At 37.7% G+C, this 27,203-nt stretch overlaps 1 protein-coding gene across 1 annotated transcript in view; it reads right to left on the bottom strand.

Moving 5' to 3' along the window:
* Positions 1-1,596: 1,596 nt before the first annotated feature.
* TMEM156 (transmembrane protein 156) overlaps positions 1,597-27,203 on the bottom strand; it is a 50,446-nt gene continuing 24,839 nt past the window's right edge. Inside the window, exons 3-6 of the mRNA XM_060091547.1 lie at positions 26,254-26,514; positions 22,934-23,053; positions 20,868-20,951; positions 1,597-1,706 (exon numbers count right to left, since the gene is read on the bottom strand). Coding sequence (XP_059947530.1) covers positions 1,597-1,706; positions 20,868-20,951; positions 22,934-23,053; positions 26,254-26,514 — 575 coding nt within the window. The remainder of the gene's footprint in view (positions 1,707-20,867; positions 20,952-22,933; positions 23,054-26,253; positions 26,515-27,203) is intronic.

The following is a 27,203-nucleotide window of genomic DNA, read 5'->3' as shown; positions in this document are numbered from 1 at the left end:
CATGTCCTCTGAATGAGGGGTCTCCCCATAACGCTCCCCAAGTCCCTTGCGGGTGCCTCCGTCATGGTACTTGACACTCAGTTGGAATTAGGGATTCCCTAATCTGATTCCTCCACTGATGGACTGCATGTTATTTTGCCAATGAGTAGCAGAATTCTTGGCACACAGTAGGTGCTCCAAAAGCATTTGGTAAAAGGACAGAGGAGAGCTCTTCACATGCAAGCTTGAGCATCCCAGAATGAGGACCAGAATGAGAAATATCAAGCATAATAGCCAGTAACATTTCATTAAAACAATTATATGATGACATTATATTCTCCCTAGGAATTTCTGAGCCAACAGCAGACCCTGATTGCACTAAAGACCCAAGCACGAAGACTTGCCTCTCTCTAGTCCTGAAGACAAAGTGTTCCTTGGCACTTAGTTTCCAGTTTGATGTATTGGGCCACTTATGCTAGATCCCTTTGGTTGTCTCTCCAGATCTGCCCTCCCCTTTTGTCCACTTTGCTTGGTGCTCTGGGAGGCCAATCTATATGTACTGTCTCAATCTAGCACCAGTGTCCTCTGGCTCTGGTTGGGTTTGGCCAATGGGGAGTACTAGACATTGGGGAAAAAGCAGAACAGCCAAGTTGGGATATTCATTCTCTCTCCTCAGGGCAACTACAGGCTGTTGTGTCCATGACCAAAAGCCACAGCTCCTATCAGGCAGCCCTCCCCACATATTCCTTCTGTGTGTGTATGTGTGTGCTTCTGTCTCTGTCTCTCTGAGTTCCTTGTCCCTTTAGTCTTAGGGACAGTAGCAGTGCCCCCAGTTACTAGTCCTAGGATGCTATACTGTCCTTTTTTGGTTTTCCCACATCCTGGCTTAATAGGCCCTTTATGAAACTCTACCCAAATTATTCAATATGAATATACCATCAGTTTCCTGCCAGGACCCATATATTATAAACAGTAAATGATCTAGTCTATTACCACCAAGCACAATAAAAGAATACTAAGAAATGCTAGTTTCCCTTCTTGTCCCTGTTATAATTTTTATACCCCCTGCAGTGGTTATCAGTAGTGCCTTTAACAAAATAGCTATTTAATAAATACTTGTTGAATGAAAGAGAAAGATTTCTAAGACACTTCTGATCACAGTTTTTTATTCAAATACATGGAAATCAATTAATTGTACATTAATCTAAGTTATCAAGTATTAAATTTAGAGAAGTTTTTATTTCAGTAGTTGAAAGTCAGTGAGTAGTTCTGCTTTACAAATTTAGATTCTCTCTTTTCTCATGTTCCAAGTGAAACAATGATTAGCCTGCTGGGCTTATGACTCAACCCCAGGAAACAGTACCAAGAGATGAGCAGACATCTCAGGGCACATGTTGTTCAACAGACTAAGTGATTAGTTTACTGGTCCTTCCTAGACCTTGGAGGAAACAGTGATTTTATTTCATGTCATCTAATTCATATGAACCGATTTTGCAAGTTCATCACTTTCTATCTCCTACACCCGGATAGAAATGCAGATTGGGGCAAACTATACCTCCTTGGATCTATTCACGTTTATAATGAATAGTCAAATTGTCAATGAAGCTGAAGCATCACTCACCGTGTATATTGATCTTGCTGATGCGCCGTGGAAATAACTTCTAGTTCTGGTATTGGAGGAAGCGCGTCCTTGACATGAGCCATAGGCAGCCTCTGCGTGGTCTCTGCTGTTTAAGAAGAAGAGATGTTCTAGTCTGTATTTAGTCAAAAGCAATGCGAAAGTAGACACAGTATATTCCAATGTAGTAAGAGAACCATGCCTTCCACCTAGACAACTTTGGCAGTTTCTACGACTTACTAAATTTCCTGCCTGCAACTCTGACACCTTTTTTTTCCTCATTAATCATCAATTTTATACACATCAGTGTATACATGTCAATCCCAATCGCCCAATTCATCACACCACCATTCCCACCCCCCAGCGGCTTTCCCCCTTGGTGTCCATACGTTTGTTCTCTACATCTGTGTCTCAACTTCTGCCCTGCAAACTGGTTCATCTGTACCATTTTTCTAGGTTCCGCATACATGCATTAATATACGATATTTGTTTTTCTCTTTCTGACTTACTTCACTCTGTATGACAGTCTCTAGATCCATCCACGTCTCAACAAATGACCCAATTTCATTCCTTTATATGGCTGAGTAATATTCCATTGTATATATATGTACCACATCTTTATCGATTCATCTGTCGATGGGCATTTAGGTTGCCTCCATGACTTGGCTATTGTAAATAGTGCTGCAATGAACATTGGGGTGCATATGTCTTTTTTTAAATTTATTTATTTTTATTTTTGGCTGCGTTGGGTCTTTGTTGCTGTGCGCGGGCTTTCTCTAGTTGCCACGAGCGGGGGCTACTCTTCATTGCCGTGCGTGGACTTCTCATTGCGGTGGCTTCTCTTGTTGCGGAGCACGGGCTCCAGGCACACAGACTTCAGTAGTGGGGTGCATATGTCTTTTTGAATTATGGTTTTCTCTGGGTATATGCCCAGTAGTGGGATTGCTAGATCATATGATAATTCTATTTTTAGGTTTTTAAGGAACCTCCATATTGTTCTCCATAGTGGCTGTATCAATTTACATTCCCACCAACAGTGCAAGAGGGTTCCCTTTTCTCCACACCCTCTCCAGCATTTGTTGTTTGTAGATTTTCTGATGATGTCCATTCTAACTGGTGTGTGGTGATACCTCATTGTAGTTTTGATTTGCATTTCTCTAATAATTAGTGATGTTGAGCAGCTTTTCATGTGCTTTTTGGCCATCTGTAGGTCTTCTTTGGAGAAATGTCTATTTAGGTCTTCTGCCCATTTTTGCATTGGGTTGTTTGTTTCTTTAATATTAAGCTGCATGAGCTGTTTATGTATTTTGGAGATTAATCCTTTGTTCATTCGTTTGCAAAAATTTTCTCCCATTCTGAGGGTTGTCTTTAATCTTGTTTACAGTTTCCTTTGCTGTACAAAAGCTTGTAAGTTTCATTAGGTCCCATTTGTTTATTTTTGTTTTTATTTCCATTACTCTAGTAGGTGGATCAAAAAAGATCTTGCTGTGATTTATGTCAAAGAGTGTTCTTCCTATGTTTTCCTCTAAGAGTTTTATAGTGTCTGGTCTTACATTTAGGTCTCAAATCCATTTTGAGTTTATTTTTGTGTATGGTATTAGGGAGTGTTCTAATTTCATTCTTTTACATGTAGCTGTCCAGTTTTACCAGCACCACTTATTGAAGAGACTGTCTTTTCTCCATTGTATATCCTTGCCTCCTTTGTCATAGATTAGTTGACCATAGGTGTGTGGGTTTATCTCTGGGCTTTCTATCTTCTTCCATTGATCTATGTTTCTTTTTTTTGTGCCAGTACCATACTGTCTTGATTACTATAGATTTGTAGTATAGTCTGTAGTCAGGGAGTCTGATTCCTCCAGCTCCATTTTTTCCCCTCAAGCCTGCTTTGCTATTCGGGGTCTTTTGTGTCTCCATATAAATTTTAAGAATTTTTGTTCTAGTTCTGTAAAAAACACCATTGGTAATTTGATAGGGATTGCATTGAACCTGTAGACTGCTTTGGGTTGTAGAGTCATTTTCACAATATTGATTCATCCAATCCAAGAACATGGTATATCTCTCCATCTGTTGGTATCACCTTTAATTTCTTTCATCAGTGTCCTATAGTTTTCTGCATACAGGTCTTTTGTCTCCCTAGGTAGGTTTATTCCTAGGTATTTTATTCTTTTTGTTGCAATGGTAAATGGGAGTGTTTCCTTAATTTCTCTTTCAGATTTTTCATCATTAGTGTATAGGAATGCAAGAGATTTCTGTGCATTAATTTTGTATCCTGAAACTTTACCAAATTCATTGATTAGCTCTAGTAGTTTTCTGGTGGCATTTTTAGGATTCTCTATGTATAGTATCATGGCATCTGCAAACAGTGACAGTTTTACTTCTTCTTTTCCAATTTGTATTCCTTTTATTTCTTTTTCTTCTATGATTGCTGTGGCTAGGACTTCCAAAACTATGTTGAATAATAGCAGTGAGAGTGGACATCCTTGCCTTGTTCCTGATCTTAGAGGAAATGCTTTCAGTTTTTCACCATGGAGAATGATGCTTTCTGTGGATTTGTCATATACGGCTTTTATTATGTTGAGGTAGGTTTCCTCTATGCCCACTTTCTGGAGAGTTTTTTATCATAAATGGGTGTTGAATTTTGTCAAAAGCTTTTTCTGCATCTATTGAGATGATATATGGTTTTTATTCTTCAATTTGTTAATATGGTGTATCACATTGATTGATTTGCGTATATTGAAGAATCCTTGCATCCCTGGGATAAATCCCACTTGATCATGGTGTATGATCCTTTTAATGTGTTGTTGGATTCTGTTTGCTAGTATTTTGTTGGGGATTTTTGCATCTATATTCATCAGTGATATTGGTCTGTAATTTTCTTTTTTTGTAGTATCTTTGTCTGGTTTTGGTATCAGGGTGATGGTGGCCTCATAGAATGAGTTTGGGAGTGTTCCTTCCTCTGCAAGTTTTGGAAGAGTTTGAGAAGGATGGGTGTTAGCTGTTCTCTAAATGTTTGAGAACAATTTCAATTTCATTACATGTGATTTGTCTGTTCATATTTTCTATTTCTTCCTGGTTCAGTCTTGGAAGGTTATACCTTTCTAAGAATTTGTCCATTTCTTCCAGGTTGTCCATTTTATTGGCATAGAGTTGCTTGTAGTAGTCTCTCAGGATGCTTTGTATTTATTCAGTGTCTGTTGTAACTTCTCCTTTTTCATTTCTAATTTTATTGATTTGAGTCCTCTCCCTCTTTTTTTGGATGAGTCTGGCCAATGGTTTATCAATTTTGTTTATCTTCTCAAAGAACCAACTTTTAGTTTTATTGATCTTTGCTATTGTTTTCTTTGTTTCTATTTCATTTATCTCTGCTCTTATCTTTATGATATCTTTACTTCTACTAACTTTGGGTTTTGTTTGTTCTTCTCTCTGTAGTTCCTTTAGGTGTAAAGTTAAATTGTTTGCTTGAGATTTTTCTTGTTTCTTGAGGTAGGCTTGTATAGCTATAAACTTCCCACTTAGAACTGCTTTTGCTGCATCCCATAGGTTTTGGATCATCGTGTTTTCATTGTCATTTGTTTCTAGGTATTTTTTGATTTCCTCTTTGATTTCTTCAGCGATCTCTGGGTTATTTAGTCACGTATTGTTTAGCCTCCATGTGTTTGTGTTTTTTACATTTTTTTCCCTGTAATTCATTTCTAATCTCATAGCATTGTGGTCAGAAAAGATGCTTGATATGATTTCAATTTTCTTAAATTTACTGAGGCTCGATTTGTGACCCAAGATGTGATCTATCCTGGAGAATGTTCTGTGCGCACTTGAGAAGAAAGTGTAATCTGCTGTTTTTGGATGGAATGTCCTATAAATATCAATTAAATCTATCTGGTCTATTGTGTCATTTAAAGCTTCTGTTTCCTTATTTATTTTCATTTTGGATGATCTGTCCATTGGTGTAAGTGAGGTGTTAAAGTCCCCCAGTATTATTGTGTTACTGTCGATTTCCTCTTTTATAGCTGTTAGCAGTTGCCTTATGTATTGAGGTGCTCCTATGTTGGGTGCATATATAGTTATAATTGTTATATGTTCTTCTTGGATTGATCCCTTGATCATTATGTAGTTTCCTTCCTTGTCTCTTGTAACATTCTTTATTTTAAAGTGTATTTTATCTGATGTGAGTATTGCTACTCCAGCTTTCTTTTGATTTCCATTGGCATGGAATATCTTTTTCCATCCCCTCACTTTCAGTCTGTATGTGTCCCTAGGTCTGGAGTGGGTCTCTTGTACACAGCATATATACGAGTCTTGTTTTTGTGTCCATTCAGCAAGCCTGTTTCTTTTTGTTGGAGCATTTAATCCATTCACGTTTAAGGTAATTATCAATATGTGTGTTCCTAGGACCATATTCTTAATTGTTTTGGGTTTGTTTTTGTAGGTCCTTTTCTTCTCTTGTGTTTCCCACTTAGAGAAGTTCCTTTAGCATTTGTTGTAGAGCTGGTTTGGTGGTGCTGAATTCTCTTACCCTTTGCTTATCTGTAAAGCTTTTGATTTCTCCATCAAATCTGAATGAGATCCTGCTGGGTAGAGTAATCTTGGTTGTAGGTTCTTCCCTTTCATCACTTTAAGTATATCATGCCACTCCCTTCTGGTTTATAGAGTTTCTGCTGAGAAATCAGCTGTTAACCTTATGGGAGTTCCCTTGTATGTTATTTGTCATTTTTCCCTTGCTGCTTTCAATAATTTTTCTTTGTCTTTAATTTTTGCCAGTTTGATTACTATGTGTCTCAGCGTTTTTCTCCTTGGGTTTATCCTGTATGGGACTCGCTGTGCTTCCTGGACTTGGCTGGCTATTTCCTTTCCCATGTTAGGGAAGTTTTCGACTATAATCTCTTCAAATATTTTCTCTGGTCCTTTCTCTCTCTCTTCTCCTTCTGGGACCCCTATAATGTGAATGTTGTTATGTTTAATGTTTTCCCAGAGGTCTCTTAGGCTGTCTTCATTTCTTCTCATTCTTTTTTCTTTATTCTGTTCCACAGCAGTGAATTCCACCATTCTGTCTTCCAGGTCACTTATCCGTTCTTCTGCCTCAGTTATTCTGCTATTGATTCCTTCTAGTGTAGTATTCATTTCAGTTATTGTATTGTTCATCTCTGTTTGTTTGTTCTTTAATTCTTCTAGGTCTTTGTTAAACATTTCTTGCATCCTCTCGATCTTTGCCTCCATTCTTTATGAGGTTCTGGATCATCTTCACTATCATTATTCTCAATTCTTTTTCTGGAAGTTTGCCTATTTCCATGTCATTTAGTTGTTTTTCTGGGGTTTTATCTTCTTCCTTCATCTGGTACATAGCCCTCTGCCTTTTCATCTTGTCTATCTTTCTGTGAATGTGGTTTTTGTTTCACAGGCTGCAGGATTGTAGTTCTTCTTGCTTCTGCTGTCTGCCCTCTCAACTCTGACACTTTTGACCCATTTCTCTCAACTCTGTATCTATCCTTTCAATTCCTCCTCTCCCATCTCCTTCTCAGCACAAGATCTGCAGTATAGTTAAGAAGGAGCAAAGTAAAGAAAAAATTTAAGGTACAATGTCAAGTAGCAAGAAAAGAATTTTAGTTTCGAAAGTACAAACATTTCCTTCTTTGCATATTGTTGAAATATGTCCCTAAGAGTAATATTAATAAATAACATCCTTGATTTCAGGGACAATTTTACCAAAAAGCAAAGTTACAAATTAGATGAACTCTAACCTGTCCTCCTTTGCTATGACTCTGTGACTTTATAAAATTCTTCTAATATTATCTTCAACTGACTTCAAGTAGAAGGTAAAACTTGATGTCCATGGCTCAATGGTATCTCTTTTATTCCACTGGGGTCCTGGGTCTTGCTTTTCTCGTCTTTATATTGAAACTTGAGTTCTACATAATACACATGGTTTTTTGCTTCACAAATGTCTCTACTTTTTATACAAAGCCCTGAACATGGATGGAAATGAGGTGACCTCTAATTTAAAGAGAAATTTGTGTAGTTGCTTCTTAAGAATAGATATCAGAAAGGAAGATTTAAGTATAATCAAGAATATGATCCTTTTTTCCCAAGAAGATTATTAAACACTGATGTAGTTTACCAAAAGGGAAATTCTGTCAAAGCTTCTCTCAGAATGTTATTCCTTTAATTAGAAAAAATTTTTTGATAAGAAAAACTTATTTTTTGGCTTTAATTTTCTGTATAAGGAATACATTAACCTGATTAAAAATTTTTAAACTATGAAGGGATATTCAATGAATATTCCTTTTTACCCCATCTCCCAGGCAATCACTTCCCACCATATCACATAGTTCTGTCCCTTCTAGATATTTAGATAGATAGATGATAAATGTATACTTTAATATATGTATTATTAAAATGTTGTTTTTGTCCTTCTTTACACAACTGGTAGAATACCATACATATATATCATGAATGATATATCTTAGGGATCTTTCCACATAAGTGCTTCCTCTTTCCTTTTTACAACTTCCTGGTATTCCACAGTATGGATGTAACACCATGTCTTTAAACAGCCTAGATGGTGTCTGCTTAGATGATGTCTAATCATTTTTGATCTTATAAATACACAAGCAATAAACATTGTATAGATGCCATTTCTCTCCTATGTGAGTAAATCTATAGGATAAATTCCTAGAAATAGAATTGCTGGCTCAAAGGGCTTATACATTTGTTACTTTGATAGTTATTGCCAAATTACCTATCATGGAAGTTGCACCAATTTCGCCTCTCAGTTTACCTCAGTAAAGTATGAGTACCTCTTGCCCCTTGCCATAGAGTGTGACGTCAAACTTCTGGATTTTTGCCAATCTGATAAATGAAAGTGGCATCTCAGTGTAGCTTCAACTTGCTTTCCCACATTAATGAAGCTCCGTGAGAGCAGAAATCTTTATTTTGTTTGGTTCACTGCTGTGTCTCCTATACCCAAGTGACCAATATTATTGGCACATAGTAAACAACAACAACAAAAAATTTTTTTAAAGAATTTGGTCTGAGTGAAACCAAACAACCTTTCATATGTTTAAGAACTATTTGTATTTCCTTTTTCTGTAAACAGTCCATTCTTGTCCTTTACCCATTTGCCTACTAGGTTATGGTCTTTTCTTCATCAGTTATTAGAAGCTCCTTATATACTAGGAAAGGTTGCTTATCTGTGATGAACTACAAATAACTTTCCCCCAATTGCTTTTGCTGTGTACATTCTTTTTCACAGGGTCAAATTTATTAGTGTTTTAACTAAGTTTTGTGTCATGATTAGTTCTCCATTAGTTGTAAATGAATTCTACCATTGTTTCTTCTATTACTTTTGTGGTTTCATGTTTTCTTTAAAATCACTGATCTGTATGGAATTTACTCCAGTATTCGTGTGGGCTCTGGATTAAGTAAAATTTTTTTTCCTAGATGATTATTCAGTTGTTCCAACATCATTCAGTATTTCTTTGTTTTCCTACTGATTTGATATGCCATTTTCATCATTTACTAAAGTCCTGAACTTTCTAATGTTTAATTGGATATTTTTATCTAGTCTGTACCAGTACCATAATGGAATGGATACTTCTCCTGTTTATTCTTCTATGTCCATTTTTTTCCTGTCTACTATTGATAGTTTATTTTTCATTGGGATATGGAAATGAACTTGTTTATTTATTGATTTAGGGAAAATTGGCATCTTTTTATATTCATCTTCCTTTCAAGAACATTATATACCATTCCTTTTCTTCAAGTCATTTTTATGTCTCTCAGGAGCATTTTTCTGAAGTTTTCTTCAGAAAGATCATGCACATTTCTTATGAAGTTTATTCCTAATTACTTTATTTTCTGCAGCTGTTTTAAATGCAGTATATCTTCTAACTGGTTGTTGTTTAAATATATAAATGTTGTTTGACTTTTTATATTAATTTTGTACCCTACCCCTTACTGAACTTTTCAAAGATGTTTTTAGGGAATTAGATTTCTTGGGTACATATCATCTGCAAAATAAGTGATCATTTTACCTATCCTTTCCAACTTGTGAACCTTGTAGTTCTGCCTCTTATCTAATTATGTTGACTAGTACTTCTAGGATAACTGTAGATAAAGTGGCAATAGTGAACATTCCTGAACATTTCTGGCTTTAGCTAAGCATGCTTTTAGTATTTCCCTACTAAGCATGATTCTGAGTTTTTGTTTGAGACAGATATATTTTATCATATTATGGAAGTACCTATTTATCTTGTTTTTATTAGGTGTTTTTATGAAGAATGGGTATTGTATTTTGTCAAATACATTTTTTCACTTTTAACAACTTTATTGATACCTTTGACATATAAAAATAGTAATTATATAAGGTGTACATACAACTTGATATTCTGATATATGCATACATTGTGAAAAGATCACCACGATAAAGCTAAATAACTTATCCATCACCTCCACATAGTTACCATTGTGTGTGTGTGTTGAGAAATTTTAATTTAAAATATATGCTTTTAGCAGATTTCAAGTATACAATACAGATTAAATAACACTTATACAAAATACCCAATTGTTTATACTTAGCATTATATCTTCCTTACTTTGTCTAAATTTTATACATTTTGCTTTTTGTGTGTGGTTTCTGGATTTTTAATTTAGATTTTACTATATGAATTATGCTTTCTGTAATTTAGTCTTAGGTGTTTTGATTGTTAGGTAAATTGTTTTTAATTTTACTAGTTTTACTAAAGGTTTACAAAATCCCTACAGCTATTGCTGTGAAATGACCTAAGCTAATCTAACCATGCACAACCCTTAGGTTCTTCTCAGTAGATAATATCAACCACCAAAAAGTTTGAGCATGGGTAGTCTCACCAGGAGAAATTTTTCCTCACATACAGGCGTTTATTAAGTATTTGTTAGCCAGTAGAGAGAGGGCAAGGACACAGCTTGGAAAACTTGCTGTATAGGCTTGATGTGAGTCCATGCTCCCTGTCACTTGGGCTTCACAGCTCACTTGGGGAGGACAGGACATGCTCCAGAGGTAGGACTTGGTTAGGCTTGCAGTTGGCATCATGCAACCAGGGACCTGTGCAAGGAGTTGGACGATTCCTTAAGTAGAGGTTACAGTGTTGGCTGGGTTCTCATACCCCATTAGTGCAACCATGGAGCATTTTTCTACAATATTTTATTCAACTAACAAATCTTGAATGTCTCTAATTTCAACAATGAACATATAATTCGGACTTTGATTACCACTAATTTTACTAATGAAAACTCATTTCTAATATTCATCATTCTACTTAGCAAAATCTCTGGTTGATAGCTCAGACCCTTGTGGTGTGCTTAATATTTAACTGTAACATCATATTATCTATGCTGAAATGTTTTCAATCAATTGAATATAGCATAACAGCTATATTTGTCTTTTAAAAATTAGAAGTAAATTTGTAGAATAAATAATGAGAAAAGTAGGCCTTCTAAGTCTTCTTCTTTTGTGCATATAATCAAATACATTTTTTTCATCTATAGAAATGATCCAACAATCGTTCCCTTAGATCTGTTAATATGATGAGTGATATTTTTTTTTTTTTTTTTTTTTTTTTTTTTGCTGTACGCGGGCCTCTCACTGCTGTGGCCTCTCCCGTTGCGGAGCACAGGCTCCGGACACACAGGCCCCGCGGCCATGGCTCGCGGGCCCAGCCGCTCCGCGGCACGCGGGATCCTCCGGGATCGGGGCACGAACCCGTGTCCCCTGCATCGGCAGGCGGACTCTCAACCACTGCGCCACCAGGGAGGCCCGTGATGAGTGATATTAATAGATCTCCTAATGCTGAACTGTTCTTGTATTCGTGGAATAAGCCCCACTTGATCATAGGAGTGTGTGTATGTATGTATGTATACATATTTTCTTAAACTGTGCTACTGGATTCTTTTGCTAATATTGAGGATTTTTGCATAGATAGACATAAGTAAGATTGCTTGATACTTTCATTTTAGACACAGTCTTCCTTGGGCTTGAATATAAATGTTTATTTCATAAATAGATGTAGGAAACATCCTTTTTTTCTATGGTCTATAACAGTTAAAATACCACTGGAAATATCTGTTGTTTAGAAATTGTTAAAATTCCGCTGTGTACTGCTCTTCCTGTTATTTTTTGAGAGATAACTGACAAATTTTCTATTTCTTCTATGATAATGGTTTTGTTTAGATTTTCTGTTCTTCTGATGTGAGGTTTTGTAAGTTTTCTCAGAAAAGTATCTGTCTTAACTAGACATTTTAAAAATTAAGGTAGCAACTACTCTTTAAGGGAATTAGATGCCTTTTTGAGACCATGTCCAGCAGACACCGAGGGCCCTTTCATTCCTATAGAAATGCTAAAATCACCACCAAAGTCCACATTTTTTTCTATGGAGCCCATGGACATATATACACTACCAAACGTAAAATAGATAGCTAGTGGGAAGCAGCCGCATAGCACAGGGAGATCAGCTCGGTGCTTTTTGACCACCTAGAGGGGTGGGATAGGGAGGATGGGAAGGAGGGAGATGCAAGAGGGAAGAGATATGGGAACATATGTATATGTATAATTGATTCACTTTGTTATAAAGCAGAAATTAACACACCATTGTAAAGCAATTATACTCCAATAAAGATGTAAAAAAAAAAGAAAAAGAGTAAATGACAAAGCTTTCCTGACTGATTAAAGCAAAGGTGGGAAAACAAGACCAGTCTTTCCATTTTTATTTTATTGTCAGTAAGGACCAACGGCACCTATGAGACTAGATCTATCAGCCTTATCTGTGTCACACTGAAAGTTCCCAGGCGTCTGTGATTTTTGTCTTCTGAAATCTGTGCTTCTCAAGGGTGGCTGTAGCAAGCAGGATCTCAAACAGCCCCCAGATTCCCACCCCTGGTGTACATGGCCACCCTCGTGACTCCCTTCCCTTGAGCGTGGGCAGGGCGGTAAATAGCATCTCATTCCGGTGACTAGGTTACACTAAGGTGAAGAGCTTTTGCAGGTGTAATTAACATCCCAAATCAGTTGATTTTGAGAGAGACTATGTTGGGTGAGTCTGACTTAAAGTGTGAAAGCTTTTAATAGAGAGACTGGGCCCTCCCTGGGGTCAGAGAGCATCCCTCCCTGGGCTCAGGAAGCATGCCGCCATGTCTGCACTGTCTATGGAAAGGGTCCTGTAGCAGGGTTCTGCAGCTGGCCTCTAGGACCTGAGAGTGGCCTCTGACTGAGAGCCAGTTAAGAAGCCAGGGCCTTCAGTCTATAGCCTCAAAGAAAGGAATTCTGCCAACAACCTGAACCAGCTTGGAAGGAGAGCCTCCAGATGAGAACACAGGCCAGCTCACATCTTGATTTCAAGCTTGTGAGTCCCTGAGATCCAGCAAAGTTGTTCCCAAATTTCTCACCCACAGAAACTGTGAGATAATGAACATGTGTTGTTTTAAGCCCCTAAGGTTGTGGTAATTTGTTACACAACTATAGAAAACGAATAAAGTGGTCAACAGAGCCTTGGCTTGAAAAGCCCCAGAGGTAGTAATTTAAAATGCAGGTTCTAGGACCCTGCCCCAGATCTACTGAATTACAATCTCCTTTCATAAAGGCCCAGGAGGCTTTGATGGTTAATTCTGATGCACTTTAAAGCTTCAGAATGAACTTACCATGCGAATAATTGTTTAGACATCTTTGACAAAGCACCTTTTTTTAAACTTTTTATCTTATATTGGAGTATAGTTGATTAACAATGTTGTGTTAGTTTCGGGTGTACAGCAAAGTGATTCTGTTACACATATACATGTATCTATTCTTTTTCAAATTATTTTCCCATTTAGGTTGTTACCAAATATTGAGCAGAGTTCCCTGTGCTATACAGTAGGTCCTTGTTGGTTATCTATTTTAAATATAGCAGTGTGTACATGTCAATCCCAAACTCCCTAACTATCCCTTCCCACAACCCTTCCTCCCTGACAAAACATCTTATAACCTTCCAGAATTTGAGATTTGGAGGTAATTCTTTTTAAAGGTTAAAATCTCAAAAGAGCCTATTCATGAAACCAAATAATTGTCAAAGAAAATTAACAGAGCTCTTTTGGTTGGAAAGCCAAACTGCTCATCATTTGCTTATTCATTAGGTTTGCTGATGATTTGTAGTATGGTATAACCATAATTCAGAAAACCATTATCTGTCAAAATGACAGCTAGTCCAAAGTAACTCTCTAGTGGTACGTTATCTTCTATTTCTCCTAGTATCCAAAGTCATGTAAGTTACATGCTAATAGGAAAATTTCTGAAAAACTGATAAAAAGGCAAAAAGGTAGGATATGTTGTCATTTTTATACCTTCTTTAGAATAGCTAAAACAGGTGGAATTTTTTTCTAGTTTTACACTGAGAAATAGGGTTTCTTTCAAATCATATTAATTCAGCAACACTAGTTAAGTCAGCAGAAGCAGTCAGAAGTATTTTAAAACCTCACAGAAGTCTTTTCATGAGTGTGTCAAATCTCTAAACCAAATATTTCTTTGACTTTTTCCAAGAACCTTAACAGAACCTAAAAAATTAAAAAGAACCCCGGTCTGAGTTTTGACCTGGTTGAGTCTAGTGAACAAAATGGATTTCCAACAGTAGAAACTTTGATTAAAAATAAAACTCCATGCCTTAGGTTCTTGAATAAAGCCCCTATCATTCCATCCATGACAGTGTCCAAGTTGACCTCTGATATTTCTTCCTCTCATTTTTAAAAAATGTTATCACTTTTCAAAATGCTTTATATCTATGTCATCTGGTATCTAACCTCAATTCATCTTTCCAAAGTAATTCTTGATTCCCACTTAGTAATGGAAACTTATGAGGTATTTTCTTCACTTTGTTCCTGATGATTTTCGTGTCAAAGACAAGGTACATCTCCCACACTGAAGACACATCTAAAACTTCCCCATCCTAGTCAGGCTGTCTTGGCCACTAAGGGAATTTGCCCCATCAATGTTTGATATTCGTTATCTCCAAAAATACTTGTTCAGCTAAATTTTACTTGGTTATTAAATTGGAAAGCCAAAAAACAAAAGAAGGAGAACAAAACAGATTTATGTATCCATACTATCTATGACCCTCTGTGACTTCTACTTTCCCAATAGTGAATTTATCCAATTTTGCATAAATTTGCATAATTTATCCTTATTTGTCTGCCTCCTTGTGTACAGAGATTGTATTTTTATGCATTTTTTTTTACTCCCCAGAACCCACCTTGGAGCATGACACAAAATAGGTACTCAATAAATACATGTTGAATGACTGAAAGAATGTTATTTAACTTCTTTGTGCCTCATGTTTCTTAATAAAATGGTGTGGGTTCAAGCAGAACAGAAAGTCAACTCTGGGGTGCCACCCAGGAATTTGGAGATAAGGAAAATAAGAGTGCCCTGTGAGAAAGCACTACCAAGTGCAAAAGAAAGTATTTTTACTGGCATCTTTTTAAGCCCAATGGAGGGCCCTGCTCAGAACTTAGTAGGACCTGTGTGTGAACTCAGCAGGGAAGGGCTATGGATAGCTAAACTCGGAAGCGATGACCTTGGGCGCTTCCTTCTCTCCTTCGTACTTTGGGAGATTCAGCCATGACTCTTTGTGGAGACAATGGCAATAAATGTCTAAACTGTTACCCACAAAGTACTTGGTTTCCTCATAAGAGCCTCTCCAGAAAGGAAGGAATTCAAGTTAATCATCACAGATTACTTCGGTCAAGACAGATGTGGACATTTTCAGATGGTTTGGTGATTCTTATTCAGTTCTCTAATCTGGCTTCAAAAAAACTTTTCAGTCTTAATTATTTCTTCTTACTGTCATAGGAATGCAGAATTTCAATATAGCTATGCATCATTCTGACCTTTCCATCACATAAAAACACAGGCACTTCTGTGCAAGCCCAAGATAGCTAGTAGCCTTTTAGGGTTAATAGAACCAATTATGGTGGCTTAAAATAGATTTCCATTATTCAAGATGCCAACTCCCTACTATGTTCAAAGATCAATCTGTTATTTTTAACAGTGATCCTAAAACTACTCAGCTATTCCAAATCTGGCCAGTGTGAAAATCAAATGAGGATGGAAAAATAAATGACTGCAGAATTATCTAGAAATAGCTATTAAAGAGGGAAAAAAAACCTCCTTGAACAGACAGCTGCCAATATTCTGAGCCATTGACTCAGTTTCCAATTCATTCACACTGCAGGTATCCTTAATACTCCAAGGAATAAAACTTATGAAGTGCTTAACCATTCTCCTTTTGTTATTTTGGGCAGGCATTATCAAAACTTATAATCTGAGGGGGGGAGTATTTGAAAGGTCTTTGTAAGACAGCAGCAGTCATTCTTTCAACATAGTGTAAAGTTGTATTCATTTAACAAATATTTATTGGGTACCTATTCTGAACTCATATGCACTGTGCCATGAGCTGGGGATGCAGTGATAAGTATTATCAGATAGTGTCCCGGATCTCAAGGAGCTAACTGGCTCATAGGAGAGACATCAATAAAATAATAACAGAAATGTAAAAGAGCAACAGTGATAATTGCCACAAAGAGAGATGTGTGATGTTATGAGGGTGTAATTTACCTGGTCCACCAGCTCTGAGACAACTTTCCTGAGGAAGTGTTAGTTAAGCCAAAATCAGAAGGACAGGGTTGGACTTAACTAGATAAAGGCAGGGTGGGAAAAGGGGAGGATTGCAAGGGAGGTGTCAAGGGAGGCCAGATGGTTCAGGGAGGGGGAGTCTGTGCGAAGATGGAGATGTTTATCTGCATATGTTTTATCATCAGTTTTTTCAGACCTGGCACAAATGGCTGTCACATAAAGTCATTCAATGAATGAATAGAATAAATCATCCTATTTTGCCTATAGATTCTTCACACTTTATGAATTTCCTCCTGCATGTAGAGTCACCCTCTGAATCTTGATCTATTCTGTAACCAAGCAGATGGCTATAACCTTTACTGTTTTATGAACCCCAATCTGTATTTTGAGTCTTAAATATTATAGTTAAGCAAGTAAAAATTAAATTTTCATGTTATCTTGCTTGGTTGCTAGACATCCGGCTCCAGTAATTTATCTTCTCTTCGGCAGAAAATTGAAACCTGCTTAGTCTTTATTATGTTGGCCTTAAACATGTTGCAAACTATAATTTTACATTGCCACTAGTTTTATTTTGGGGTAATATATATTACTGGGTCATCCACTTCCTTTTGGCATTTAGCAATTCTCCTTTACAATGAATTTCCGTTTTCTTTGCTTTGTGGTCCCTAAGAGCCCACCCACATTAAGTGCCAATGCTGAAATGTTACTTTGAGGATGACTCACATTGTCTCACACAAGCTTCTGATACCTTACAGAGAAAATGTCTCATCTTGGTTCCCAGCGCTAAATGTAAAAGAGCGAGAAAAGTTTTGATCTGTGGCTTGAACCAGCAGGAGTAAACTCCCCAGTTCATCTTGCCATTAAGTGATGCACTGGAAAGTGCAGCCATTGGACAGAACTGAGTTTGAACCCTAACCTGCTGGGATCTGGCAGTGGGTCAGTTACTTTAAACTCACTTTAGCTTCAGTTTTCTCACCAGGAAAAAAAGTGAGGTTCTTATGAAATGAAATCAAATGATGTGTGTGGAAGTACTGTGCATGTGGAAGATGCTGAATGAGTTTGTATAGCTTAATTAGCTTCCCTTCTCCTAAGGAACTAGGAATTGAATCTCCTGAAGGGTGGTGCCAGCTCCATGGAGGCGGGGACTGCGCTGTGGTACAGCCACTGCATTGGCAATGCTTAGCACAATTTCTGGCCCATAGTCAGTGTTCAACAGATTTTTGGTTGAATATTAGAAGGTGAAGAACTTCAAGTTTTAAAGATCTCACCATTTTTGATGGACAGAGTAGAGAGATGACAGGACTCCCTTGGCTGACCCATGCAGTGAAGGCTCGAATCCTAGGAACCTGGTGTCGTGCTTGTAGATATTTATTTGTTGGCTGACCAGCATGTGGACATCTCAGGGGTACTCTCAAGTATGCAGGAAGCCAGAGGGGCAGATATCTCCTCTCCCTGCCTTCTGGTACCTAGAGTACCAATCTGTGGCCTGCATTCAGTCAACCAGATACCCCTCCTTAGGACAGTGATGCAAAGTTGCAAGGTGGTCAAAGGGAAGCTCTAGCAGCCCAGAGGGAGCATCCAGTGATGGTGACACCAGCAGAGGCATTCTCACCAGACCATTCCTATGGGGCTGTATTTTTGGCTGCTTGGCCTCTCTTGACTCCTGCATAAGCTCAGCTTGCCTAATGTTCCTGTTGCTTGCATGGGTTACCTACAGGTTTTCCAATAAATTTCCTTTCTGCCAAGTCAGCCAAGTTGGTTTCTATTGTCTGCATCCAATAATTCGAGTCCTAGTACGCTGCTCCTGCCCCTGGCCTTGATCTCCCAATGTGGTCAACTCATTAAGCACTGTTTCTAGAGATGCATTTCAAAGTTACTTTTGCATCGTTCTCAAAATCTCTTCTTCAAGACTTTTTTTATTATTCTTTGATATCCTTAGCAATTCTACAAAGTGCATTTTATGTTCTTCAATGAAATGGAATTATGTTCCCTCTGAACACTCTTTGTCTCTCCATTTGTTTTCACATTTCCCAACCCCCAAGATTCATTTCTCGTTCATCTTCTCTTTTTACTCAATACTCATTTCCCCTTAGGGTTTGCGCAATTTACTAAGCTTTTATTGTGCATGAACTACATGCCAGATATTATGCTAGGGACAGGGATCCAAAGATGAATAAGACAGAGTTCTCACCTGTGTGAAGAGAATAGTCAAGTGAATAAAATGTAAATAGATTAATACCAAGGCAGGCAACAGAAGGTATCACACTTCCCCAAGCAAGGAAGAAAATATCAGAGACACATAAAAGCTTGGGATTTGATTCTGTATGATATCTCTTTCTACAGCGATGAGGCTCATTTACTGTTGGGGTTTAACCTGCCCCAGTACATGCCAAGCCCCGTGCAGTGCCAGGGTGTTGGTAATCTCTCCTTATTTCTCTCTTATCTTTTTGAGAGTGTGAGTTATCTAATAGCTCTGTGTGTATGTGTGTCACAATACTTACTTTGCAATACATGAGCAACTAGAGACATTCTGGAATGTACAGCCAGAGCTGACAGCAAGCTGCTCGGCTGAATGTGACTATAGTTACTGCTCTCTTTGAACTACATTTTTTTTTTCGCTCGTGTTACTGCTTCTCCCGAGAACCACGCTGGCACATATTTTTCCCTTAGATTCTCACTGCTGCCTATAATCCATCATTACAAAGAGAGGCCTTAAAAACAGCACTCGGGGGAGACATTATTTCCTTCCCATTTCGCTCTCAGAAAGAGCAACTTATAATGGAAGGGGAAAATTGCATTTAGGTTAAAGGAATATATATAACAAGAAAGCCTCTGCTTCTACCCCTCTTTAAGATGCTAAGCTTCAAAAGGCCTCTTAGTTTTAAAAAAGGCCATCACCCCTTGGCCTGCTCTAAACATTAATATTATATGCCTGGTAATAAAGCCAGAGGATTTTTTGTGAGAGCCATTAAAGGGAAAGGATGGCTGAGACAGATTTCTCTGGTGAGTGAAAATCACAGGCTCATAAATAGAACCTGTGAGGTTGGTCTTGTGGTTAGCTAGTACTTTAAATTTGTGATTCCCCCGATTATACTGGTTGATGGGAACTGATGACCTTTTCTCAGACGAGGCTGTGATGCTCAAAATTATGACTTAAAAAGAGAAAGTACCAGAATTCCTAAGAAAACCAAAAGCCCAGCAGCACCAGGTTAAAACACGCCTGGTACATGCACGTCACGGTACTGATAAGAGGGGAGAACAGAGGAAATGTAATTTTCTCCCCATAAAAATTAATTTTGCCATTTGAAACCGCCCTGTGATATTTATATCATACATCAAACAAGATTGTCACTGACCCCACAAAATTTTCATCACATTTAGCTGGTGTCAAATGACTACTTAGCTAATGCTTATTATTAGCCATAGGTTAATAATTTTACTGCTAATTATGAGACTAGAAAGTCTAAATTCTTTTTAATTGAGCTCTTTAGGTGCACCCAACCCAATTTTTCCTCACGCTAGGGATGTGAGTACCTCCTAGTTTAAATAACTAAGGAAAGTCTCAGCACAGTTCCCAGTGAAATGCTGTGCAAATCTCCATGTGGTTACAGATGCAGCTATGGTGGGCGCTCAGGGTTTGTTCGGTTTCCTTACATTTTTGAAAACCGTTTACACACCAGACTTGAAGCTCCTTATCTAACTTGTCACAGAGTACGAAGGCGCCCGCTCCCTGGCTGTGTGCAAGGAGCTGTGGTAACATTAGTCATAATTCTGTGGTTTTCAAAGAGTCAAGGACATTATTTCTCCCTGATGAAAAAGAGGCCTTTGCCCACGTTGCACTCTCTCTCTCTTTCTTTTTAATGCGGTTTGACAACTTGAATTCAGAAGGAGGTTTCACAATTAGAAGAACGAGATCGAACCACAGCATCTGTGCTCACAGCCCCCTTAGCTGCTCTAATTAGGATTCCCTTATTCCATTTCTAGTTCTCAGAAGAGGACAGGGGACTTTTTTTTTTTCTCGGTACGCGGGCCTCTCACTGTTGTGGCCTCTCCCGTTGCGGATCACAGGCTCCGGACGCGCAGGCTCAGCGGCCATGGCCCACGGGCCCAGCTGCTCCGCGGCATGTGGGATCCTCCCGGACCGGGGCACGAACCCGTGTCCCCTGCATCGGAAGGCGGACTCTCAACAACTGCGCCACCAGGGAAGCCCAGACAGGGGACTTTTTAATTGGGGCTATTAGACGTTCTCTTTGTACGATGACACCCTCTGCTAAGCGAAGGCTCCAGCAAAAGCCATACCCACTCTGCAGTTACTTCTTGCAATTCCGAGGAATAATGGTATCTCGTCTCATTTAAAAATAAACCTGAGGCTTATTCCTTATTGCTTTCTCTCCTCTGCCTACTCACATGAATTTCTTCTTGCCAATTAAACCAACTTTCCATTATTTAAGGAGGTAGTTTTGATCATAACTGTCGCCTGATAATAAGACATATTAAACTAGATTTCATTTGCTCACAGCTCCTTTCTTCCAGCTACAAGACTAATTTAAATGAGCTCAGATCACTCGATCTTATGTGTACTCAATAGTGAGTGGTGAAGTGTTGGAATTTCATAAGTGGTACTCTGCATGTCACAGAACTCACCTGAAATAACCTGCACGTTCAATGTTCGCAGTTTCTCAGAATCACTTCCTCTTAAGAGGACAGATGTAGGTTTGTATTTATGACCTATTCCAAGAAAAGAAATTAAATATTTAGATGATAAGCAAGCACGTTCTTAATATATATTCCCCATGTTGGTTCCAAGGATTACCAAGGAAAATGGTCCATTCACAGCAGAGCCTGGAGTAACAAGACATTAACAGCCTTTTCTTATTGTTTTATTTATCTTATTTTCCATTAACAAATAGGTACTTTCTAAAACCAGTGGCTTCTCCACTGCCATAAATGCCATTATGCATCTCTTCTTAAATGCAGAATATTATTTACATTATTACATACAATAGATAAATACAGAATATTTGATGTATATTTAATATTTAATAATATTTAATGTCATAAATGACGTGGTATTTTCCACTACTTCATATGCTTGGATTTGCAAGGCAAGCTTTTGAAAGCCAGTAAGCCTGTCATTTAGGTAGATGTTCATAAAAATTTAATGTCACTCCCCAATATTGGTCTCTTTCTAGGCATTTTTTTCTATCTGGCTTCTATTCTGCCTTTCCTAATATGTAATCATTTATAGAAAAACAGATCAAGAAACTCAAAACTATGCACTAATTGCAAATGACACACATTTATTTAAAATAATATAATTTTCAAAACTGAAAGACCCTGGGTCTTAATTCTGTCATTTTATTAGCTGTATTACTTTGGACAAAACACTTAATCTCTCTGAGGCTCAGGGGTTTTTTCATCTATAAAAAATGAAAAGAATAGCACATACCCTGTTTATAAACTTTGAGAATCTAGTAAGAATCTCATGAAAATGTTCTGAAAATGTTTATTCTACAAATATACAATACTGATGATGTTATTAACCAATGCATTTAGGGCCTTATATACTAAGGTACCAATGACAAGACTTGATATGAAACTGCTCTCAGAAATATCTCCAACAAACACTTAGCCAAAAAAATTAATGAAACTTTCACTCAACCCTACAGGCAACCACTCTTTCTGCCTACTGAAAGGACTAACACAGCCTTGCCTGGTAAAGAACACAAGAGCCTTGGGAAATACTACACCAGCACAATGCTACTATCCTTTATTGAGGACTATTAGGCACAGGGCACTGTGTTACACTGCTTTGTAATCTCTTTAGTTCAATCCTTACCTCAGCCCTGTGGGAATGGTGATTATTCTTGTTTTACAGAGGAGGAAAGGGACACTCAAATATGGCAAGTAACTTGCACAAAGTCACATAACTAGTAAGTGGTAGCACTAGGATTCTAACCTAAGTCCACCTGACTCCAAAGCCTAGTCTTGTAATGACACATTTTATCCTGTCTTTAAGAGACCAACTACTCATATTATAAACTGTCCATCAGGTCTGATATTCAGCCAGTATGTGCATGGGTGCACACCAGAAGGGTCATGTATACATACTCACACACCACTAGGGCCAGTATATACATGGGTACACACCATAAGACCACGATAGTAGTTGACAGTCAATGTCCATTCTGATAGGTGGATGCCCATGTTATAGTCGTTAATTCTTTTTAATATCATCCCTACTTCCTGATTTCCAACTACACATTTTAGTGCTTCATAGTCAAAAATCTACTGTACCCCCACACTTATTAAAGATTGACTCCTGTTCATTACCTAGAGCCTAGAGCTCAAGACTTCCAACTCCGAAATTCTTTATCACCACTCCCTATTCTTCTACCCCTCTTCTGCCCTCACTTCTACCAAGCTCTGTTCAACCTCCAGTCCACCAACTCCTTCCAGTTCACGCAGCCTTTCTTCCCCTTCTATTCACTTGTCTGGGCTGGAGAAAGACACATGAAAATCCTTGAGTGCTGGCACTATGTCTTATGCTTATGTTCCTTGGGTTACCTAGAATCACCACTTACACACAGTAGGTGCTCAGTTAGTGGTAAATTGAACTAGAAAAAGAAATTGAACCTCCAGATAAGATTAGGAGTACCTTGATACTAGATGAATTCTCCCAAAAGGTGGATTTATTTTTCAATACGTACCCTGACACTTCTGCACTCTCCTGTGGGCTTCAAGTATTTTGTGGATAATGAAGATGAGCAAAAATATAAAAACTAATAGAACCAGAACATACCAAGTGATCTTCATGGAACAAATAAAATCTGCAAAGAAAAATGTACTATAAAAATACGGTAAAATGATGCAGCAGATAAGAGGCAATATGGTGATGTAGCTGGCTTCTACTATATATTCTGCCCATAACTGAAAAGTTGAATATATAACCATCACTGTTACAAGGTCACTTGCTTTCCTGAATTCTTTCCTAATGTATTAAATGAAGAAACATGACCAAGTGGTTTCCAGGGATCCATTTAGTTTCAAAATTCTAGGATTAATTTCACTTCCAAGTTATATTGATATTAATTTTGCTATCATTGCTATCACTAGGTTAAGACCACAACAAGCAGAGTGCCAGAATCAGAGCCATTTGTGATTAACAATTTGGCCCTGGACCAAGCAGCCAAAAAATGTTTCCTCAAATCAACAAAGATGCAGTGTGTAAGATGAGGATGGGGAATAAAGGGAAAGGCAAAGAAAGAGGTTGGATTGAGGCATATAAGAGACCAGGGTAGACGATTAATCAGATCTTCTTTCCACAGGGGCTCACATGGCAATGATCAGATCAAGTGCATTCATTAGTTAAACATACAGTTACTCTCGTCTAAATTTAATAAGGATACAGGTAAAAAATCGTTCATTCAAATGACAGTGAGGCAACATGGAAGTAGAGTCACCATCAGCAATAGCTTAGCACGATATTCCTTCGTCCCATAAACACACACTGGCCAGCAGACCCAGGAATCAGTGACTTAAAGGAGGTTGACTTCATTATGTCCAAAACACAATTGTCTACTGACTTTCTAAGCAACCCTATGTACTCTCTTCCTTGTGTGCAAAACACATCTAGTGCTTACTCAACTTAAAAGGATATATAACTTGTTCATACCCTTAGATGACTGCTCTTTTGGGGCTCATGATCTGGGTACCCCTTTTACAGGTCCCCACTCCATAAGCAGATGTACATTAAATAGGCAGTGAACATTTATTTAGAGAAGACACTGAATGGAGAAGGTAGAGGTCGACTGGAATGACAGCACTCAGCCTTCCTAACATCATTCCATACTATTTAGACTTGCATACCTCACTCAGCAAAATAAAAGCATGCAGTTAATTTCCATAGAAAATGTGCATTGCCAGCAAGAGTCAAGGTGGGCCCAATACCAAGGTATCATGGGGCATTGATCAAGCTATGAAAAAAAGAACCATGCATTCACCAACTTTATATTACAATAGCAGAATGTACACAGTTGGGGCCAAGCCAGCCAGAACACCCACCAAAGCACCAGTGAGAACACAGATGAGTGTATCTCCCTACATCCTATGCTGTCCCCCTACTCCCTGTCCCTGTAGCCGTCTTGGAGAGAAACATGGGGAAATGGACAGGAATCTGAAAAAAATCTAAAGAGGTAGATTAAATTATTTTTTCTGAGTAAATTTACCAGATTGGACTAAATTTAGTCCCCCCACCCCGCCCTCCAGTAGATAGGACTTTTAAGGGAGATCAACTTAGTCTTTGCACAGCAGAGTAAAATATGAATAATTTTTTAATCTTATACACATGGCAAAATAGGTATACTTTTTCCCAAATACAAGACTATATATTTGCACTGCTATATATAAAATAGATAGCTAATGAGAACCTACTGTATAGCACAGGGAACTCTACTCAGTGCTCTGTGGTGACGTAAATGGGAAGGAAATCCAAAAAAGAGGGGATATGTGTACATGTATAGCTGATTCACTTTGCTGTACAGCAGAAACTAACACAACGTTATAAAGCAACTATACTCCAATAAAAATTAATTTTAAAAAGACTTCATATTTGTACACCTCTGTTATCTTTCTGATTTATGGACCCATAAAAGCTGTCAATTACTACTTCACTTTGACTGAAATTTATGATTTTTTCCATTAACACAAAAATTAATTCTCAAAATAATGAATATGGTAAGCTTATTTTTCCTTCATGTTTTAGAAAACATAAAAAGCAATTAGATAGATACATAAATGGACATTGAAACAAATATAAGTTTTGAATATCTATAATCTAAACCTCTTTATCTTTCAGATTTCATCATAGTCTCCTTCTCTATGTGGTCTTTTCAGAACCTCCAAACTCATTCCTGAGCCAGAGGGAATTAACCCCTCTGTTCAGCTTCTCAGATCCTCTCCCATACCCCCTACACATATGCACACATTGAAATACCCCCGCTAACTGCAGAGACTGTAGGGCCTTGGGCAAACTAACTCACAGGAGAAATTTATTTGAAGTCTTATATTTCACTTTAAAAATGCATACATATTATATATTTGTGTTTGCTTTAAAATAAGTATAACATTTTAAAATAATTACCTCTAATAGAAGTAAGGCTTTAGAAACTCATTCTAAGGCAATCTGAAAGGCTTCCCTATGTCTGGAACCTCAGAAAACACAGCAAGTTACTCTGCCATAGCACCTGTGCGACTGATTGCACTGACTCCATTGTTTTACATACATCTATCTCTGTGTCTCCAGTGCCTGGCACACTGATTGGCATACAGCAGGCACTCATTAAATGGTTATATCATAAAATGCTCTTCAAGAGTAGAGCTTATGGGTCAAGTGAGGGTACCCTGCTTAGTAGTGAGGATCAACTGTGTTAATTCAGAATAGGGTGACTAGAGTGTTAATCAACCTTAAGCAGAATTAAGATATATGTAAGTTTTATATTTCAGACTCCTACCTTTCTCTCAGAGTCATCCAGTGCCTCAAAATGCTTAATCTGTACCCCACCTAACTTCACAGCAATATATCAAAAATCCCTTTAATTCAGGTCTGTTTCTCAGCTCTAAGAGAGGACATGTTAAATCAATTCAAAATGTAATAGCACATCACAATGTATATGTATATTTACATTTAAAAAGAAATACCATCCTTTAATACACAAGTGTGATAGTGTTACCTCAAGCACAGCTAATAGGCATTCCCAGAAGTTATTCTGGGGCAGAGGGTCTTTCTAATGCCCCTCAGATCACAACCCATAGATGTCTCCTCCACCTCTGAGTACAGCTGGGCTCCACAAAAAGCACATTTTGAAAGAAAAATAAACAGATAAAGGGCTAACATTCTTTCCAGCGTTGCTATTTCATCAATAAAATTCTTCAACTATTCGACTTACAATGCAGTTAATGTGATAGTCCTTACTTAACTTTGTGTCTATATTCCATTCTCCTTTTCCCTCTAATTTCCTTAAAAACTTACTTTTTACATCCATTTCTAGGTGCAAAGAAATATTTATACAATTATTCGGGTGTTCCATAATTCTACAAGTATGGTTTATATCTGTTTCCTTGGGTGGATCTTCCTCTTTGATTGCTGACCTTCTAGTGTGGGTTTTTAGATTACAGGTAATGTTATATTCCTCCAAGTGGTCAACCATAGGAGTTACAGTGAAGTTAAAATGTTGACAAGGTGAATGAAAATCATTTGCCTTCACTTCCATTGATCCTCTCATGATAAGAACTAGAAAGAGATTAAGAAAATGTTATTCACAAAAAATAATAATACATAGTAAGAAAACACATACAACTCAAAACTAAATCCCCTCCTTCCTATACAACAAAAAAGAGTAGAAATAAGAAGTTACCAGCACTAAAAATAACAATTACAGTGCTTACATTTTTTCAGAGAGTGAAAACCAGGTGAGTTTGAAATAAAATTGGAGCATCTCAAAGAAAAAGAAAACATTTCCCTGATGACTTGTGGGACAGATTTTATTCTCCAAAATGGTCACAACAATATTTCCCATCCCACATTATACTAGTTTTCTAGGGTTGTCATAACAAAGTACCACAAAATGGGTGGCTTAAACAACAGAAATTTATTGTCTCACAGTTCTGGAGGCTACACTTTCAAGATTAAGGTGTTGTTGACAAAGTTCCTTCCTTCTGAGGGCTGTGAGGAACAATCTGTCCCATGCTTCTCTTCTAGCTTCTGGTGGTTTGCTGGCAGTCTTTAGTGTTCCTTGTCATAGAAGCATCACCCTGATCTCTGCTTTCATCTTCACATGGCATTCTCCCTATGTGTGCATGTCTATATCCAAATTTTTTTTATTTATAAGGATGCATCAAGGATTCAATGACTCCTTGGGGAATCAAAGTGTGATTTTATATGAGAACCTGCAAGTTTACTTAGAATTTTTTCAGTACTTT

Source organism: Mesoplodon densirostris, chromosome 1 (assembly GCF_025265405.1).
Source record: "Mesoplodon densirostris isolate mMesDen1 chromosome 1, mMesDen1 primary haplotype, whole genome shotgun sequence".
Classification (NCBI taxonomy): domain Eukaryota; kingdom Metazoa; phylum Chordata; class Mammalia; order Artiodactyla; family Ziphiidae; genus Mesoplodon; species Mesoplodon densirostris.
Note: the sequence above shows the minus strand (reverse complement) of the source record. Positions and strands in the feature narration are given on the sequence as shown.